At 36.2% G+C, this 20,500-nt stretch overlaps 1 protein-coding gene and 1 long non-coding RNA gene across 3 annotated transcripts; one reads left to right on the top strand and one right to left on the bottom strand.

Annotated features, from left to right (window-relative positions):
• Positions 1-349: 349 nt before the first annotated feature.
• LOC120525404 (gap junction alpha-1 protein) lies at positions 350-5,798 on the bottom strand. 2 transcript variants are annotated; one of them, XM_039747665.1, is made up of 3 exons: positions 5,672-5,794; positions 4,900-5,034; positions 350-3,134 (listed from the first exon to the last, which is right to left on the bottom strand). In XM_039747665.1, the coding sequence occupies exon 3, from the start codon at positions 3,116-3,118 to the stop codon at positions 1,973-1,975; it is 1,146 nt and encodes a 381-aa protein (XP_039603599.1). In that variant the 5' UTR covers positions 3,119-3,134; positions 4,900-5,034; positions 5,672-5,794; the 3' UTR covers positions 350-1,972. The 2 variants fall into 2 exon arrangements, with proteins under 2 accessions (XP_039603599.1, XP_039603598.1); XM_039747664.1 differs by lacking the exon at positions 4,900-5,034 and having other exon boundaries at positions 5,672-5,798.
• A 13-nt stretch (positions 5,799-5,811) lies between these two features.
• Positions 5,812-9,839, top strand: LOC120525407. The gene is made up of 3 exons (XR_005632950.1): positions 5,812-5,994; positions 8,314-8,404; positions 9,184-9,839. It is a non-coding gene; the product is annotated as an uncharacterized LOC120525407 (long non-coding RNA).
• Positions 9,840-20,500: the final 10,661 nt, after the last annotated feature.

Raw genomic sequence — 20,500 nt, 5'->3', positions numbered from 1 at the left:
AAGGGTCCAAAAGAGGAAGATCGCTTCTGGCAGAAGTGGGACTTGAACTGGAATCCATCCATCCATCCATTTTCCAACCCGCTGAATCCGAATACAGGGTCACGGGGGTCTGCTGGAGCCAATCCCAGCCAACACAGGGCACAAGGCAGGAACCAATCCTGGGCAGGGTGCCAACCCACCGCAGGACTGAACTGGAATCCTTCCAGATATTTATAGAGTACACTCTAAAGGTTCTATATTCAAAACAAAGCTTTATTGAGATGAGTTCAGTCCAAGTAAAAGTTTGTGAACATACACTTATTGTCAGTTGCACCCATCACGAGCCAAGTTAAGAAATAGCTACAAATAGTTTATGAAAACAAAAATTTTATTGATTAAAATATTTTTGACAGACATGATTAATGACATGTTGCTTACATGCAAACAAAGCACTCTACAACAGTGGGTTAACATGGAATATCTGTATTTTAACCAAAAAAAACCAAAACAAAACACTTGTTCATTTAAAACCGGTTATGTGCTTTTTCCCCCCACAAAATACTGAAATGTATTGTAATATCTGACCATAGTGAATTCTAAGACTGGTGTATTGTAAAATAAATTAGTAACATGCACACGATTGCAACAGTCAACAACCTTCAGCATTAAAATGCATTCTTAACCTCAGTCTCAGTGCAAACACCATTGTAGCAAAAAGAACATAAAAACAATAAAAATAAAAAAGGATTCTCTGTCTAACTTTTGAGTACCAAGTATAAAATACTATAATGTGTTAAACTGAATAAGTAACAAGCCCAAGAAGTCGACCTAAAAGTGTCTGTTGAGTGATGAGCTACACTGGTATAAACCTTTAATAATTCTGACTAAATATTAGTCCAGCTCTAAGCATTCTCCTAGAAACTCACATTAGTGACATAGCTAGCTTGATTTACAGTACTAAAAACCTATCTCTCAAGCAGCAATGATTACATACAACAACAATAAAATCAATCATTCACACCAAAAATATAAACAATTCTTCTGTCTATCAAAACCCCAAATATCCCAATTATATATAAAAATTATACGCTTTAAAAGAAAAATTCAGGGGAATGCATATGCAAAAGGAAAGAAAAATAGGTTGCTGTATTACCTGCACATTTAGATTTAATCTGTGCATATAAGATCATGTCCACAAGCAGGTAACAACAAACACATGGCACAGAATTTCAAAGTTTACCAGGAATGGACACTTGTTCTTAAAAAAAAAAAAAAACGCGCGCATTCACCCTTATAGTCTCTTCTGTGTGTGATACCTACTGTATTTTAGAAGCAGGGAAACACTGAGCAATAAATATGATGAGAAGGTCGAATGACATGATATAAATTAAAAATATATATATTTATAGTAACAACCTAGGATAGTAGTCACTCATTATCTAGTGGTGGACATCCTGCATAGTTAACTCACAAATAAATAGTAATCAATGCACAGATACATAAGGTTCTTCTTATCCTTAATGACAAAACCCTTTTCTACAGCATTTAGTTGGAAACTTGACTACTCTGCAATGTTACAGACATACATCACTCTATTCCAAATGCAAGTTTTGCTTTAAACTTTTCATACCTAATTCAATGAATACACTTTTCAAACACAGTGTCAAAGTGCAGCATTACAAATTAAAAAAAAAATAAAAATGAAGGAATGTAATTGTATGGGCCAAAAAACTAAAACAGAAAATTGTAAAAACGACTCAACTAAGTTAGTGTGAATGGGACTTATCCAGCATATCCTCTTTTGAAGACCCTTCAGGTCTCCTAATGTCATCGTATTTATTCCCTACTATTTGTTTAATATCAGTTTCTCAACTTTCCATAGATGGATAGTACCCCCAACAGTGTAAGTATCTGAACAAGTTTCTGAGTTTTAGAACTCCCGAAGGAGACCATGAAATGGAAAGTACCACCCTTCAAAACAGTGTTACAAGGGCTACACATCAAGATCATCAGGTCGAGCTCTACTGCTGACTCGACTACTGGCTCTGCTTGAGGGCCTTTGGTCCACAACAGCTAGAGGCTGTAGCTCATGTCCGGATGGTAGCTTCTTATTGTCTGGCACATCATCCGGGTAGTCAAATGCTTGCGCATGGGAGTTTGAGATGGTGCTGCCTGTTTGGCCCAGACGGTTCTGCTCAGTGCTGTAGTTTGCCCAGTTTTGCTCATTGGCCTGCTTATTGTAATTGCGACAAGAGTTGGTCCTGTCTCCAGTGGCAAGTTTGTAGCCTGGCGGAGACATAGGAGACATGGGTGCTGTTGGGGAGGAGCAGCCATTGTAATAGGCATATTTTGGAGATGTGCAGTCTTTAGCTACTGGGCTCATGACCATGTTGTTTGTGTAGGGATCTCTTTTTCCTTTCACCCGATCCTTGATGCCTTTGAAGAGGACATAGAAAAGCTCAATCACATTTAGTAGAAGTGACACCAAAGACACTACTAACATAAAGATGATGAAGATGGTTTTCTCAGTAGGGCGGGACAAGAAACAGTCCACTTTATGAGGGCACGGATCCCTTTCACATCTGTAAATGGCCTCCAGCTTAAAACCATATATGTACCATTGAATCAACAGAAAGCCGACTTCAAAGACAGACTTGAAAAGTATGCTCACAATGTAGGTACGCATCAAGGCTCCTTTCATTTTTACTTTTCCATGCTCTTCCAGCCCATACTTAAATTTCTTGATTTCAATTTGCTTGAGTGGCAAATCTACATCGCCACCGTCATTCTGGACAACTTTCAGTTCTTCTTCTTTTTTGTTCAATTTCTCTTCTTTGCGCATTAGGTAGAAAACATGCGCTAGATAAAGTAGTGTGGGAGTTGAAACAAATATAATTTGTAGCACCCAGAAACGGACATGGGAGATAGGAAAAGACTTGTCATAGCATACATTTTCACAACCTGGTTGCTGGGTGTTACATTTAAAAGCTGACTGTTCATCTCCCCAGGCTGACTCAACTGCTGTCCCCAAGACTAGGATTCGAAAAATGAAGAGAACAGAAAGCCAGACCTTTCCTCCGGCAGTGGAATAAGCCTGGACTTTGTCAAGAAGTCTTCCTAAAGCACTCCAGTCACCCATGTTGACTGAGTCCTAGCTGCAAGAGACAAATGATAATGTGTTAAAGCAAAAACTTTAAACTGGATGGTATCTTTGCAATAGCAGTACAGAACAGCAACTGTTAAAATCATATTTATTTCATGTCCTCAGGCTGCTGTGTAGCTAAAGACCTACAAGCATATTACAGTTGATGAGATATGCTTTTACATGGCTACATCAGTCACTTTGGGTGATGAATTGACTCAACAGAATGGGCTGAAGCAACATTTTTAGGATTTACCGTTCACTACTGTACCAATTAAGCTACATTACCTGCTCATCCCATTTATACATTACAAGTAGTGTCCTGAACAACCTGGTAAGGCAACAGTACCCCAGAGCCCATGTAGTTGAATGCCACTCTGTACTACTGACAACCATTGGAAAAGGAGCTACACATATGATCCAATACATAGGAGGATTAAAATAATGAAAATCATATTGATTTGAAAAAAAAATAATGATGTCAACACTTAAAGTTCATTGGCAAAGTCGGGTTTCTGAGGCAAGCATGACAGTAGAGGCCTGAAAGTACAGTTATAGACAAGTGATCTAAAGAAGAAAATAACCAAAAAAAGTAGTATGATTATTTCATACTGGTAGATACGTATACACAGTATATATATGGAAGAGAATATATATATTTATGTGTTTGTGTATGTATGTATGTATGTATGTGTGTGTACTTTTATACAATACTTTTATATAATTTCATTGGATTGGAAGCATGGTGGGGGAGACAAAGTAGTCATCGTTGCTACTTCAGTCCCTAATTTTTAAAACCCAGAGATGTAACTATGTGTGTGTGGAATTTCAATGTTTCCTTATGTCAGAGTGGCTTTTCCCCAGTTGCACCAGTTTTTCTTAAACATTCCTAAGATGTGTGTTTTAGGTAAACTGGAGAGTGTAAACTGGCCACGAACTGAATGTGTACTGCGACAACACTAGCACCTTTCTACAAACTTATTTCTACCATGCTTCTAATGTTGGCAGGCCATTACCTTCATAAACCTGAGCTGAATATATCAGTATTGAAAATGGATGTACATTTCATTAGATGGTACATATATATATATGCAAATTTAAAATGGGGCAAATATTTTCAATTAAACTGTAAATGTTGCTTGTCTCTATACAACATAACATAAAATTGTCAAACCTACTTAATCCAGTTAGAACTGGAGAAGAGGGTACATCTCTATATATTTAACAGAGAGAAACAATAATTTACCACTAATGTAAAAACAAATAATTCCCTAAAAAAGTTTGAGTGTATAGATAGATAGATAGGTAGATTTAAATTGTATCTTGTATATAATAACAGTAATCCTAAATTATCAGAAAAAGAAGAAAGGATTTATTTTTTTACATTTGTATAGGCTGTTTTTTTCACAAGAAGGAGCTTTTTAAAACTACTTAAACACGTTAAATGAGACCTCCCTAACGGTGTCCAATACACATGTTTAAGACAGGTTTATGTTCACTGCGTGAGGCATAGAGAATTCCTGAAGGCTTTAACTTCAGTCTTTAACAGCCTTTTCTTGTCGAAGGAATGCAACTTTACCGATACTTCAAATGGAGCGCTCAAATCCAAGACTACTTTAAAGGATTGGTAACTAAAATAAAAACGTCTTTAGAAGGTGTATCTGTAATGAATTCATTTGGTAAACGCAAAAACTGGTTGTGTAAATTTCCTAAGAGAATTAAACTAAATAACAAGTCAATGTTTTTGATAGTTTTTTTTTAATCATTTTGCACTGTACCTCCCACTGGCAGCGGTTGACTTTTTCCGTTTCTTTTCCTTCTGTTTCTTTACATATCTGGTCTTTCGGAAAGTACTTCAAAGTTGACACGAGAGTTACACGCTTTATAGAATTATGTGCCCCAGATGTCAGTTCCTAAAAGCAACACATTTAGACAAATCAGTACTAAAGTCTCGGCTAGGAGGACTGGTGGAGTTGAAAAAAATGAACTGATCGAGATCGGCGTAAACTATGCGCCGTCTTCTGATCTGTTTAAAGTGTAAGCATTTTGGAGAAACTGATTCATTCATATGTTTCGCTCTTTGGCTAAAGTGAATAATTATCCACCGTTAGATGAAATCCAAGGATCTGTTTTCGTCACGGGGACACTGAGAAATAAGTTATAAATGTACACATTAATTTTTTACTGTCAAAAAATTATTTAACACATTTATTTCATGGTGTGTTTTATACCACATTTGTTGTTCATATATACACAAGGGGCTAAAATGAATACTTTAGATGGCGTACGTGAATTCTAAATACAAACGTTAACAAATATGCTATACGCACAAGCTTTATACTTAACTGATCGATACATACTAACAGGAAAAAATCAACTTTTGTCTGAACAATTGTTAACATAAAACTTTTTTAGTAACTTTTGTCCAAAATAAATGTACAGAAAACATTGCATAGTCTTATTAATCTCTCTTTCAGATGTTTATTGTTTGCATAAAAATCAGACATAATATAATTTTTACTTAAACAACTTCTAGTAATGGAAGCCTACCTTACGAGCTCAAGTCTCTTGGGTGCCAGACAGAAGTTAAAAAAGTTATATCACTTAAAGTTTCGGGAACAAACATCCACGTTTCGGACTAGAACAGCAGCTGCTTAGGATGACAAACTTCATCTGTTCTACGGGGTTTTAAAAAACTTTAAGTCACCTGATCCGTGACGTCACGAACGCCTTCGACATTTCAAGAGGGTTCAGCCGCAGACAGGCACTCTCAAAAGGAGACCATACGTAATTTTTACAATTACCGATCGATGAACTCAGAGCTGAAAAGTCTTTAAATATGGAAATATTCAGAGTCGGAGCACGTCTGTCAGGTAACAGTGCTAATTTCCAAAAAAAGTTGCCCTAAAGTAGTCCTGGATACAATTTCAATATTCATGTCTTCAAATTTTAGCAAAGATTTTCTGAAAAGGCAGGGACAAAATGATATGCCATTTATTTTGCAAAATTAAATAAAAAAGTGAAATGAACTGTTTTAACACATTGAGAATTTAAGTATAATCTATTTTTTTTAAGTGACTTACTGTCACCAAATATCCATTAACCGATTAAAGATGATAACACGTCAATTACTTTATGGCATCATAACTGGCGTCCCTACCAGGATTGAGCTACATCTCCTCGCAAGTCAGAATTGAGCAAGGTGCTTTGAAAGTAAAATGATAACACCATTATAGTTCAGTAAAGGATAATATACTGTTTGTTCTGATAGATGCATGTAGGAAGATAGACAGATCGATAGTTAGACAAATAGAAAAGGCACTATATAACGATTTAACATAGGGAAGTAGTATTCAACTTATTTAGGTTACTGTGTACTTTTGGTATCTTTAAAAATAAACTAAATACTGTAGTTTAAAAAAACACAGAAATGTAAATATATGGGATATAAATATAATAATCCTAATATATATATATATATATATATATATATATATATATATATATATATATATATATATATATATATATATATATATTTCTTTCTTTTTATGTTCTGCTGGGGATGGGAGGTGTATAAATGTAAGATTTCTGAATTGTTGTTTCAAAGGTGGTAAAATCAGAAGCATTTACGTATGTGCCAAACTTTTATATACGTTTTTATTTGCATACCTCTATATGTCCTCCTATTATTAAGTCACATCTTTTACAAAATTGAGTCTGGGGTGTAGTTATGAATCTTCAAAGTGAGAGTGAATATAAATTTCCCACTTGCATAACCTCAGCTTGTGAGTGAAAGAAATGAAATAACCTTTCTATGTCTTTGTTTCTGCTGACCTCTTGTGTTCATTTGAAGAATCTATTGGCTTGACTTGATACTTTGCAAGACGACAGGAGTCTAATTCAGCAGCATTGAGTGCAAGGCAGGAAGTAGCATTGAACTGGATGCTTCAGTCTATGTGGGGCACACATACCCAGACCCATATTGATACCCAAATCCAGACTTATTTGGGATGTGGAAGGAAGCCAGAGTACCAAGCCTACGCTAATAATAGACACATTTGTAAGGTCTACATAGACACACCATTAGCTTCTTATCCCCTAGCAGGAGGAATGAGAGGATACTGCTGTGTAATTTTTCCAGAATGTGTGCAATATGATTTTTGTGTATGAATATAGAATAAATACAAATATAAATCTAATGTCACCGTCAAACTCTAGATTAAGGGGAAAATGTTTATGTGGAATGATGGTTAAATGGTTAATGGTTGAATGCTTTCCACCTCACAGTACTTGAATACTACTGACAGGGTTAGCTTCTCTGATAAGCTGATCTCTTCTAGCACGATCTGCCAATGGAGACTCTAGTTTTCTAATAGACAGTTCACAGTACTAAATTGGGTTCAGCTGGGTGTTTCCATGGGTGAGGGTGCCATGTTGTAGACTGGCATTTCATCCAAGGGTGAATCCTGCCTTGCTTTCATTGCTGTTCAGTTAGGATTTAGTTACACTAGCTGCACAGTACTGTAAAAGATATTTAAAATTTTGGAAGGAAATTATGTATCATATTTCTGTTCAATGGGGTGGAAAATTGGTCAGAATTTTTCTCTAACAGATTCAGCATCCTGGTTTCAAATCTTGGTGGCTGTCTGTGTGGATTTTGAACAACTGCTAGAATATTTATGGGTTTTCTCTGCCATTAGTGTTTTGTTCAACATCTCAAAGATGTGTAGGTTACATTGATTGGTAGTTCCAAACTGATTTAGTTTCTGTCTTGGCACCAGTGTTACCAGGATATGTTCTGACAACTCTGAATTTAATTAATTGGGTTGGCAAATGTGTGGTGTGAGTTATATTTGTTAATTAATTAAGTTTCAGTGTTTTTTTCTTTCAGCCAGTCATGTAGTTGATTTTTTGACAAATATTCAGTGGTCATATCTTCATCGTCATCTTTTTTATGATTTTGGTTTCCATTTTTAAGATTACATATGCTACCATTAAATTATACTCATTTATTCATTTTCTGAACCTACTTAATAGAAATCTTAAGGATGCAGACTAATGCAACACAAGAAAAAAAACCCTTGGGTAATTGCCACTGCACTGCAGAGTTTACACATATATACACATCCACACTGGGCCACTTTAGTGTTGCCAGTTTACCTAATTTGTCTGCCTTTGGAATGTTTTAGGAAAACCTTGTGTAAACCAGGCTACAGTTTGAACCCAGTCCAATTAAGACCTAATCACTGTGTCACCATGCACCCCATACCATCTGCAAAGGTAAGAAATTCTATGTACAAGAGGAGATCATTCATTTAATTAATAGAATTTTATTATCCAACTAGCTGTGCTACCCATCTAAGATTAGCTGAAATCTAAGTAATTAACATAGACATCAGTGTTAATGTTTACTGGAATGTATTCTGTAATGCATGTAATAATAAAATGCATTGCATTTGTCATTTCAACAGATGGCGTATCATAAATATTTGTAGTAAGAAAATGCAATGCTACAAATGTTTGTGATGCACCATTTGTTGTAATGGCAAATGCAATGCATATATCTGTTGTATAGTATTTGGTATGGAATTCGTAAAAGCAGTGTTAATATTTGTGATGTGCCATCTGTTGGAATGAGAAATGCAATGTACATTATTACTACAAATGGTTCTGATGCACCATGTATTGTAATAACAGAGACATAGCAGCTGGACAAACACAAATACACAGACACCTATCCTTTTATTAAGATGGATAGTTAATTTATCCCACTATTACACCCAGACATATTGTAAAAGTAATCACTTTTTGAACAGCTCGATGATTCAGTGATTTAAAACCTTTCTTATGAAGTAATGCCTCATGGTTTCTGTCTTGAATCTCTTTGCTATAGATGTTGATTGGTTTCTTCAGTTACTGTATGTGAGGCGACTGGAATATTTGTTGCTTTCTCACCATGGGAACTTTATTTTCAGGAAACAATAAGTTCCTGAATAATGTAGGTCCAGGTTCACTTGTGATCCCTGACCACATTTTTGTTTTTTGGGTTCTCTCCACAGATTAGGAGCTTTAACCTTTATCCAAAGTATGTAACGTGCACAGAAGAGTGATGTGGTGCAAAGAACAAAATGATCAAGAGTTCACACAGGACCTTATTGCTTCAAAGAGATCATGACTTCATGGAGAATATTAATGCTTCAATGCATTGCATAGTCTTCAGCAACAATTCTCCAAACTCCAAACCTGACTTTGTAAAATGGTACCAGGGCTTGTTGTCAACCAGTCAACCAATTTGTCATCCAGCCCCCATCCACAATAGTTCTTGGTTGAATAAAAAGTACAAGCCCATGTAAAGAAGCCCCAGAAAAAGTAACAGCTGGGGCACCCATTTAAGTCCAGGGTACTGGGAGTTGACAGATTGTATGCCTGAACTCTACCATGCTGTTAGGTGGCTGCAGGGAGGCTTTTCATCCAATATCTGTCTCTCACAATTAATGCATCCTCCTGGCCATAATGCAGGTCAAAAACATATAGGAGTACAACTGGCAGGAAGAAGAGAGGTGTAAGAAGGAAGAAGGGTGGAAGGATTAGGTGGTGAATATGTAAAAGGTTTGTAATTTTATTTGTTTTGTTAATCTTTGTATGTTTTGCTTCCAAAGTCATGTCCCCAACTGTACTGTTACCTTTTCATTATAGTAAACAATTTTTTTCTTTATTTTTTTGGTCTCATTGGTGTTCTTTAGAAAATGATTGTGAGTTTAGCTCATTTTCTGTAATCTCTTTACTTTAATTCATGAGTGGCAGAAACTCAGGGTCTGAATTTTGTCCAAGGGTTATAGACTCTGCTACAGTGGATGTACTGGAGACTCAGAATGATAGGAAACCTTTATGGGTGTGCTAACCCCGCTTAAAATCAAGTCATATACATTGCCAGTAAACAGAGCAACTATCAAGGCTGAGAAAGCCAAACTCTGATTATGGATCCCTAGCAGTTTATTTTCTCCGGGAGCATGGTTAGACAGAGTTTTGCTTTCCATTCCTACAGTGCCAGTTTATCAAACTGCCTGTGAGTCAAACCCCCACTCCTCCAGAATATATAAGCTGTGCATTTTAGCCATGTTTATGGACTCATTTACCCTTAATTTAAATAGATATGTGTGCTTATGTAGGTAAATATTGCATGATTATGTAGTGTAGAGGAAACACTGTCAATTTGTCTCCAAACTCAGAATGACTCCAAGGAGTCAGTAAATGCAAACAAACAAAAATAATTTACTAAATAAAAAATAAATTCAAAAAAAGAAGAATAAAGGAGAGCTCAAAGCATCAAACAGAAGGGAAAAAATAAGCCTTACTGCTTCTCATGGCCCTTTGTAACAGGTTCTTGATCCCTTCCTACTACGTGGTTTGCCCGTTGTACTAACCCACCTGAAACTGACTAAAATACACTGTCTATTTATAGTGAATCTATGGGCTTTCTAAGAGTCATTTGTCTCATTTTTAAATTTCTTTATTTTTGTTTAATATTGTTTTGACAATGACGTCAATTTGCCACCAGTTTCAATGGTAATTGGTTTTAGGCTTCACCATTTTCTGATTGTTTTTGCTTGGCTGTAGCCATGTTGTTTATGGTTGCTATCCCTGTTGCTAGTGACATGTTTTGCATCATAACATCCCACCCATTTCACATGGAAGTACACTACACCTAACTTCCAAGCATTGGATCCTTTCTTTAGAAAATAAACAAATATTAATGTTAGTTAGGAACAAATTAATAAGCCAGTGAGAGGCCTTGTTTTCAAGAATGATTTTTAGTTTTTTGGTTTTGGTTTTGACAATCAATTCTGATAGCTACTTGAAGTTTTCTGTCTAGACCTCCTAAAATTGACTTCTGCGGTCCCTGCAAGTTCCAATACTGTATAATACTGGCCTTAAAGGGCCAGAACACCATGGCAATCCATTTATAAGTTGACCCTCCTCCTGTACCAACTGAGTGTATTGCCTGTCGCTTACCAAGACCTCCTCCTCCATACTACTTTTGCTTTGCTGTTTTCTATTTGTACCAGTTTAATATATTGTACCCTTAATGTTGTACATTTGTATTTTTTAAATTATTTTAGGTTTCATTTTTAACAACTAAAATTTATGTTCTGCTCCACTATGTCTGAGGCAAAGGTTATAATCACATAGAATTGCTTATGAGTATAGAGAAAGCAAACAGACTTGTATGTGCTTTGGTCTAACTCAAAATTTCTACTCTTCAACCAGGCTAAGCCTGAATGCCATCAAATAAGTGGCTTGTTGTGAACATCAGAGAAAGAGAGAGAGAGAAAGAGAGATATAACAAAATATGAGATTGGTGTCTGGATCTGATAAGGTTCACTCTGTTGTTGCTGATGCCTGTTGTTATTGCCTGAGGAGGAGGGCTGACTTAATGCAGTAATAACTCAGAAAGTGAGCTGATTCTACTATTAATCATCCTAGATGCATCACATGCCTTGCTTTGCTGTCCCACATGGATCTACTGATCACATTGCTTTGGTAACTAGATCAAAACTAGTGCATAATTTCACTTGAGTTCATATAATTTTTTGCCCTTCTATGGAAAGATGGTTGACTGATTTTGAAATCCTGGTTAGATGAATTCTAACCTATGAGCCAGTACTTCTCTCCTTGGCTTTGCCTGATAGTAACAGCAAAGTCACTATTGAATGTTGCCAACTAACTTAAGCTTTATGATACATCATATTGAGTCTTTAATGTTTTATTTTGGACAGTACAGTAAATGTATGTTATACAAACTTTGATATATATTATACTGTATGTTTACCTTATAAACTGTAAGTCTGAGCAAAAATTCTGCCGTGATTGCATAAGCACTTTGAGCCAGTCTTAAATTAAGAGCACTACGCGCACAAAAAAATTAATTATAATAAGCTGCTTCCTTTCATCCCCAAGACAGGCGGGGCTACTGCAGAAACCCTGGCTTCAAATCCAATTAGCGGATCTTGGAATAAGATGCAGTAAATCACAGAGTATCACATAAATTACATTTACATTTATATTTATTTGCTTAGCAGATGCTTTTTATCCAAAGTGACTTTCAAAAGAGGTAAAAAATCGAGTAACATTAGGCAAGGGCCTGTTTGTTCAGCATGTATAATAGGACGGGTAACAAAAGTTGATTGCCACAAGTGAAAAGATGTAATAATTCATATATTTATAATAATAGAATACAATCAGTAAAGTGATATAAACTTAAAACAAATTAAGTATATAAAGTATTACAGAGCAAAGCTTTTATTTCCTTCATCAATTAGATAGATATTCACAGAACAGATGGGTCTTCAATTGCTTCTTAAATGCATTGAGGGAGTCAGCAGTACAGATGGTGGTGAACAGCCCGTTCTATCAACTAGGAACTACACAGGAAAAGAGTCTGGATTGAGACTTGATGCTGCATAAAGGTGGCATCACCAGACCTGAGTGGACGAGAAGGAGTAAAGCACTTCACCAGTGTCTCCATATACTCAGGTGTTGACCTATTGACTACACTGTAGGCAAGCATTAGGGGTTTGAATTTTAATGCATGCTTCTACAGGAAGCCAATGTAGTAACCTGAAGACAGGAGTGACATGTGACCATCAAACTGGTTAAATACAAGATGGGCTGCTGCATTCTGCATAATCCGCAGCAGCTTGATAGCACATGCAGCTACTCCTGTTTGAAGCAACTTGCAGTAGCCCAGATGTGACAAGACCAAAACTTGGACTAGTAGTTGTGCTGCATGCTCTGTCAAATAAGATCTGATCTTGTAGATGTTGTACAGCGTGAACTTGCACGAATGAGAAACAGTAAATATGTGGTCAAAAAAGGTACCTGCTCATCAACCTTTAACCACCCCATGGTTGTGTACTGACTTGCCAGGCTTTAGAAACAATGAGCCAAGCTGTACAGAGATAGGGAGATGAGCAGACTGGTTGGCCAAGATCATAAGAAGCTCAGTTTTTGCCAAATTGAGCTGTAGATGGTAGTCCTTCATCCAGATTGAACTACCAGTAAGACATGCAGAGACTCTAGATGACACTGTATTGTCCTCCAGAGGGAACGACAGGTATATCTGTGTATCATTGGCACAGCACTGGTAAGAGAAGCCATGGGATTGGATGGTGGAACCCAATGAGGTGGTATACAGAAAGAAGAATAGAGGAACCAGCACCGATCCTTGGGTTACACCAGTGCATGTCTGGTGTGCCATTGACAACTCCCCTTGCCAGGACACACTGTGGGATCTGCCTGAGATTATTAGATGATCTGCCTTTAGTTACTTAGTACTGTTGTGGAGTTCCATGTACTTTGACAGTAAATGTTCTATAGAACAGAGTTCTATAACATGAAATAAAAGAGTGAACAGATTTGGCCCATAAGAAGCTATACTAATTGTGGTACTGTTACAACAACAATAAAGAAAGCAGAGTTTGAATTTGCAATTTTTATTATCCCCATTGCAGTCGTATAAACAAAACACAATTTCATTAAAAAAAACTTGTTACAGCAAGAAATATTAACAGTGACTTTCTTACTTTGTGTTTCCAAAGAACCTATTGAGGAGGAATTGTCATTCATTTTCTGAGAAAACAAAGATTTTGTACTTCTACAAACAAATTCTTAATGCTTCATTATCAACTAAATATGTTTCTGGGACTAAGTGATAAATGTAACTTCAAAAATCATTGAGTAAAATCCATTTTTTACACATTTAGAAGGGAGGCTGCCAACTTTTAATGATGAAAGCACTACTGACATCTAGTGGAACAAAGAGACTTACCATAGCATGTTCTCAGCGTATTTTGGGTTACAAACAAAATGAATGACAAAGTAAATAAAAAACACCTTTTATTCATTTGTTTGAAGAAACATACTGTCCATAAATCAAGTATTATATCTCTTTATACACAATTTTTTACAAGTGGATTTGCAAAGATATTGCAGAATGAATTATGAAGGTCTTGCACCCAGTACTGCCAAGATGATAGTCTCCTGCTCACTCTGACCCTGATCGATATAAATGTGTTATTAAGTTGGATGGATGGAATGATACGATCATTTATAATGATATAAAACTAATGGTTACAAAGTTTTTTGAAATTTGGGTTGTTTGGTCAATGGTTCAGTTCAAATCTCAATTCACAAGAAGAAATCAAGAAGTCTGGTTGCATTAGTTGCTTTCATAAAATGTTAAAATAATTTTTCAAACAGTCATAAAATACAGATTTTGTTTAATTATGAAAGATGTCATGAGAGGGGCACCTGAGTGAATGTTTATTTTTCAATAGCCAAATTAATATTAGACCTTAGATCTTATAGCCTTTCCTTCTTCTTGTTGCCTATTAACATGTCAGCAGGGAAAGGGCACCACTGTATATATTAAAAGAGGAAAAATATTTTATATCATGTTAGTGATAAAAATCCTCTAATGTTCCCCCAACACTCCATCTGGAGACTTTAAATTGGCCTGGTGTGAGTCATTGGTGTTCGATAGACTCTGTTTCTTCCAGCCTTATGCCGGTGTAGCTAGGTTCTGGCCGATTGTGACCCTGAACTGACAAAGTGAGTTTAAAACTTAACAGATTATAAAAATGGGGAATAATTTGTACCAAAAAAGGTACAGGCTAGTAATGTTACCTCATAGCTTGAGTCCTTGGTTCAGTCTGGTCACTGTCTGTGTGGAATTTTAACATTCTGCTCATGTCAAATGTGTTTTTGTCTTTTTTTGTCTCATCTGGTGCTTTGACTTTCCTCCAAAATCTCAGAAATATGAAGAATATGCAAACCTGACATAGACAGTGTCCAGGCTGAGATTTAAAATCAGGACTCTGGAGCTGTGAGTAAAATATCATAGTACTTTGGCCCTAGTGTGTGTGTTTGCCCTCTGGTGGACTAGCATCCTATCAAGGGTTTGTTACTACCTTCTCCATTATGCTGGCTGGGATGGGCTCCAGCACTCCTTGCGTCCCTGGTCTGGATTAAGTGGGTTAGAAAATGACATGACTAAGGCTAGTGTTGGAGACATTGCCTTTAGTTATAGTGCATGAAAACTCTTAAGTGACATTCTTACCAGTATTAGAACAGTTACATCAATCGGCTAAATATTTAGTATTTTAGTGTAGAATAGTCTACTTTCTTATATTGCATTTTATTTGTAATTATTGTTTTTGATTTGCGATTTTTTGATTTGCGATTAGCAAGTCTTTTCCATTGTTCTTATCTTCTATGTGATTGTGCTGTAACTGATTGCATTGTCACAAATAATAGGACCATTTTCAGACATCTGCTAAATGCAGAATTATTTGTTTCATAATATGCCAAAACTAGGGACATTAGTAATTTGAACTTAAAAAATGAATATATTTACATTTATGTATTTTGTACATATTGCATGTTGTTTCTGGGTTAATGTATCATAATTATTTTTAGTGATTATTCTGCATTTCTTTTTTCACATTATACTTGCAATTATTAGATAGCATACTGAGCTTGTAAGTGAAAGTGCACATCAAAGTAATAAAATGGATTAGAAATTATACAGCACTGGACCATTTTGGTTTTTAAAAATCACATTTTTACATATAGAATGAAAAATAATGTGTATGCTTTAGTATGAATGGGTATTATATATTGCCCTGCAATGTAAATACAGGCTCAGTTACCGGCTTGCCATTAATGCTGATATAGTGTGGAACCATGTGAATTAAAATGAAAAAGAAAGAATGGTTGGAAGGATGCAAAGAAGGATGAATATTGCATATATAATCATTTTTGTAACAATGGTAATTAGTAAGTAGTAAGATACATCACAGCATAGCACATTACTTGCTATAAACGCCAAAAAGGGTCCAGTGATGCAACTTTCATACTGAGACATTCATTAGTAAAGAAAGCTGAATCAAGCATTAGCTGTTTATGCTAGGCGTCAAAGAGTGATGGGGAGGAGCTTTAAAAAGGTGAAATGGAAAATGACCTCTATCAGCTTGTAGGTGTGAAAGAGGGAAGTCCTTTTGTGGGCTTTATGCTGACTGCACTTGGACTGCAGCTTCGAAACAATCCAGAACGCCCCAGCCACTTTAAGGTAAAAACTATAACAGTCCTCTGTTTCATGGTGATTCATGTTGTCACACACATACACATTAGAGGCAGCTAAAGGGCCTGAATTAGGTTAATTCCACGACAGACCAAGTGGTGGCAGAGTGTACTGACACTTTCTTTCTTGCTACTGCAGACCAATTATGTCACTTGCGTTTCTGGCCCTGATGACCTCACTCTGCTCTCCCTTAAAACCGCCATCTTTGCCTCCTTAAGTCAGTTCTGTTCAATCTGTACACAATGTACTCCCAATTTAACTCTTTTGCATCTAGGAATAATTAAACGAGTGGCTGCCCAAAACCTTTTTGCGACTCTGTTGTCTTATATTTGACAAATGGCGTAGTTGGCAGGACAGACTCCCAGAAGTACCAGGAGCAGGACCTGATTCTGCCTGGTTTATATGATTTATTTACAGATTTATTTGTCAATAGGACCAGATGACCCTGAGGCTCTAAATTCTCTGACCCAGTGTCTTACCAGCATCATCAATGGATTAATAATAATCTCTTTAAACTTAACTTGGCAACAAACAAAAAAGTAAGGACCACATAAAAAAATATGCTTTATAAATGAGGCCAGAAGTAAAGAATCTCAGGGTAATTTTAGATTCTGAGCAAAACTTCAGGAGGACAAAACAAAATCTTTTATTCTGCTAGAATCAAGGCACTTCCAGGCAGGTGGCACAAGTACATTGAGAAGGTGGGACATTACATTGAGAAACTGCATTATCAGTTTTTTTAAGGTTCATTCCATTTTCTGGTAACTCCCATTTTCTAACTTCAGCTTGACTCCCCCTTGTATTATTAGTACAGTATTATTATTACTGAGACAAGCATCTGAATAATGGACTCAACACACTGGGTTTTTGCAAACCAGAAGGCCTGCCTGTGATCCGTCCCACAGCTATTGTTTTATCCACAGTAGACACAAGCAAAACAACAAATCTACAGAATCCTTCTGAAGTATACTTGCCTGTTCAGTCTTTACGTTAATCAGTCACTGCCTCTGAGCCGCTCTGCATACTATCAAACCTCCTGTACAAGACCACACACTGTGCCTCCTGCTGTCTGTTTTGTTCACCCACTTTTGGCACTGGGTTTAAGGGCCTGCACTGCTGTTACACTGCTTTTATAATTATGACATAGCATTCTCAGACCCACTAGCAACACTGGCCGTAATGCACCAATCAAACCATAACAGAATGCAAATCCACCGCAGAGTCCACTCATGTACACAGGTCCAATGTAATTACCTTTTTTTGAAATTATTTTTTGCAATCCTTGTGTGTGTTTCTCTTTAGGACAGATAAAGCACTTTCTGTCTATGCACTTATTATCATTAATAGGTAATGCATTATGCTACTGTGGTAACATTTTAGAAGGATTAACTATTCATCCTTTTTTCAAAGCCTTTGGAGTTTAAGTCAAGTATTAGTCATGCTGTTTCTTAATATTTGTCAAAAATATTTCTCTGTCAATTCAAATGATCTGACGACTATCAAGTCCAGGATTACAGTGTTCTCACTTGAAAGTCTGATGAACATGAAACACATTACTACTCTTTGTTGTCATATGCTGTTCTTTATTCCTAATAGGAGCCTAAACTCTTCTGTTAGCAGAATGTACTAGCAAAACCTCAAAAAAAAAATTAATTGCTATGCAGCTGAGAATCTTCTGCAGCAAGGCAGCACTAAAAAAAAAAGATTTAGCCTTCCACAAGGTAATCATTTAAACAATCAATGAAGCAATTTTAAATTTCACTGTTGTCATTAACATCATGCATCAGTACAATGTTCCAAAGAGCAAATATGATTACAAGTCAGTGTCAAATATACAAATGAACGAATGAAATTAAAATTAGTATAGTGATTATAAAAGGAAACAAAAATGAAATCATCCCTGGCATATAACGAGTGGTGACATTGAAGGATTTATAATTGTAGAACAATAGTGACATCTGCTGGAGTAAATTATTTAAACACATTCTCGGTCCATTTACAGTATTGTATACCTTTATATTATAACCAAAAGAAAATGTAGACCAAAAATTAAAGAAAAAGAATCTTTTAGATGCCATATATTATCAAATGGTCTTCATTCTGCACAGTAACATTTACCAAGTGGGAAGTGTGATAATTAGTCTTTCTGCCCTCTACTATCTTTCTGCGTTCAGATTAATAATTCTTTGCTTTTATATAGAGCTTTTCTCACTACTCAAAGCACTCAGCAATTGCAGGTTAAGGGCCTTGCTCAAAGGCCCAACAAAGCAGAGTCCCTTTTGGCATTTTACAGGATTTGAACCAGCAACCTTCCGATTGCCAGTGCAGAGCCCTAGCCTCAGAGCCACCACTCCGCCTAGATTCTGAATGTGGTCTGTCTACATGCTGGGCCTGCACATAGCACAGCTACCACTGCACCTCAGGTTAATAGAGTTTATTTTATAAAACCCACAGAGTTATTTCTCCAGTCCATGCAACTGATTTAGATAGATAGATAGATAGATAGATAGATAGATAGATAGATAGATAGATAGATAGATAGATAGATACTTTATTAATCCCAAGGGGAAATTCACATACTCCAGCAGCAACATACTGATACAGAACAATATTAAATTAAAAAGTGATAACAATGAAGGTATAACAGACAGACAATAACTTGAAACCCTTAATGTACCAGTACTGTACTCATAATTTAACACATTAATAACGAAGGTAATGTCCAACCATGTGTGGCATTACATCTTTCAACATGTAAAGTTTTGGGGGATGGTGTTCAACTATAGAAAGGGTTTACATAAAATAAAAGTTTGTTTGGGTGGTATTTACATCAAAAGACTAACCGTGAATTGTTGTTTTGTAATGCTTTCAGCATCTAGCAATCAATCAACATTAGCCTTACATAGCTCTCTTCTCAAAATACACAAAAATACAAAAATATCACACACATATTTGTGTTGATTTGTATAATATTCCAATAAGTCAAGGACATGACATCACCATGTTGACAACCGCAAGGCAAATAAAGGGTCAGAAACTGAAGTAACACACATGTCTTTAAGATGTATGAGTATACTTGTAGCATGTACTGGCTCATGAAAATGTTCATGAAGACAAGAAATGGACCTTGAATTGAACCCTGATCCAAGGTGCGTTTTGGAGCCCTACCCCACTATGACAAACTTCATAAAGCAGATATTAATCCAATAGTATTAAATTCTGCATTAAACGCTAATAAACTGTTCTTATATAGATATTAAATGTAAGATGTCTTCCATTGTGTGATAGTTCCTTTTGCAACATTGTTTAATTGATGCATATAATTTCTCATTTTGTAGTTTGTGGTCTGGTAAAGCATTAAGGTGACTTCCAGCAGGATTATCAACTGTACGTATCCATGACATGACCATAGATGGCTTGCTTCTACATTCGTATTTCATTACTGTTCCAGTCCAGTTAATTCTTTGTCCACAACTTTCACAACATACAGTACATTCCTAACTCACCAGCTAAGCTACTCAATATTTTGTTCAGGTTTTTGTTCTTCCTAACCTGAACCACTACTAGTCTAAGATGGTAGGTCTCTCAGCAAAGTCTGATGTGTATATCTCATCAAGAATGTTGAGGCCCATCTACTAAATACTACCCTTTTGCAAACGTACACTTCTCTGCTCGCCAGTGAGTTCTCGATGCTACTAAGATTTTCTTTGAAAACTCTTATCCTGGCCTACTGCTTTCTGCATGGTTGTACTACTTATTCATTCTAGTGTCTTTTGTCTCTTTGTATGCTCCTTCATTAACTCTGCCTTGGTCTGTCTTCTTTGCTGTTCTGCAGCTACTATAAAAATTATTGCTCTTTTGCATTTCTTGCTCATAAAATGTGGAATGATACTGTATATCTAACTGCAATATCATTTACCAGTTTAATGAAATTTAATTCTATACTTAAATGGTCTTGTTTCTAGGTTGCTAATGTGACATCTACTGTAGTTCTTCAGCCAATGTAAGTATTACATGTTACATGCTATACAAAATAATGTCATTGTTCATTAACTGGGCACTATCTTTTCAAAGTTTTTCAGGATAGAGTCTTTAAATAAAGATAATAATAATTTGGGCTACATGGTGGTGTAGTGGCTATTGCTGCTCTCCCCTGGATTATGTATTCTGGGTTAAATCAAGTGCCTGATCACTGTCAGTGCAGTGTTTGCACATTCTTTCTGTTTCTATATCAG

Source organism: Polypterus senegalus, chromosome 3 (genome assembly GCF_016835505.1).
Source record: "Polypterus senegalus isolate Bchr_013 chromosome 3, ASM1683550v1, whole genome shotgun sequence".
Classification (NCBI taxonomy): Eukaryota; Metazoa; Chordata; class Cladistia; order Polypteriformes; family Polypteridae; genus Polypterus; species Polypterus senegalus.
Note: the sequence above shows the minus strand (reverse complement) of the source record. Positions and strands in the feature narration are given on the sequence as shown.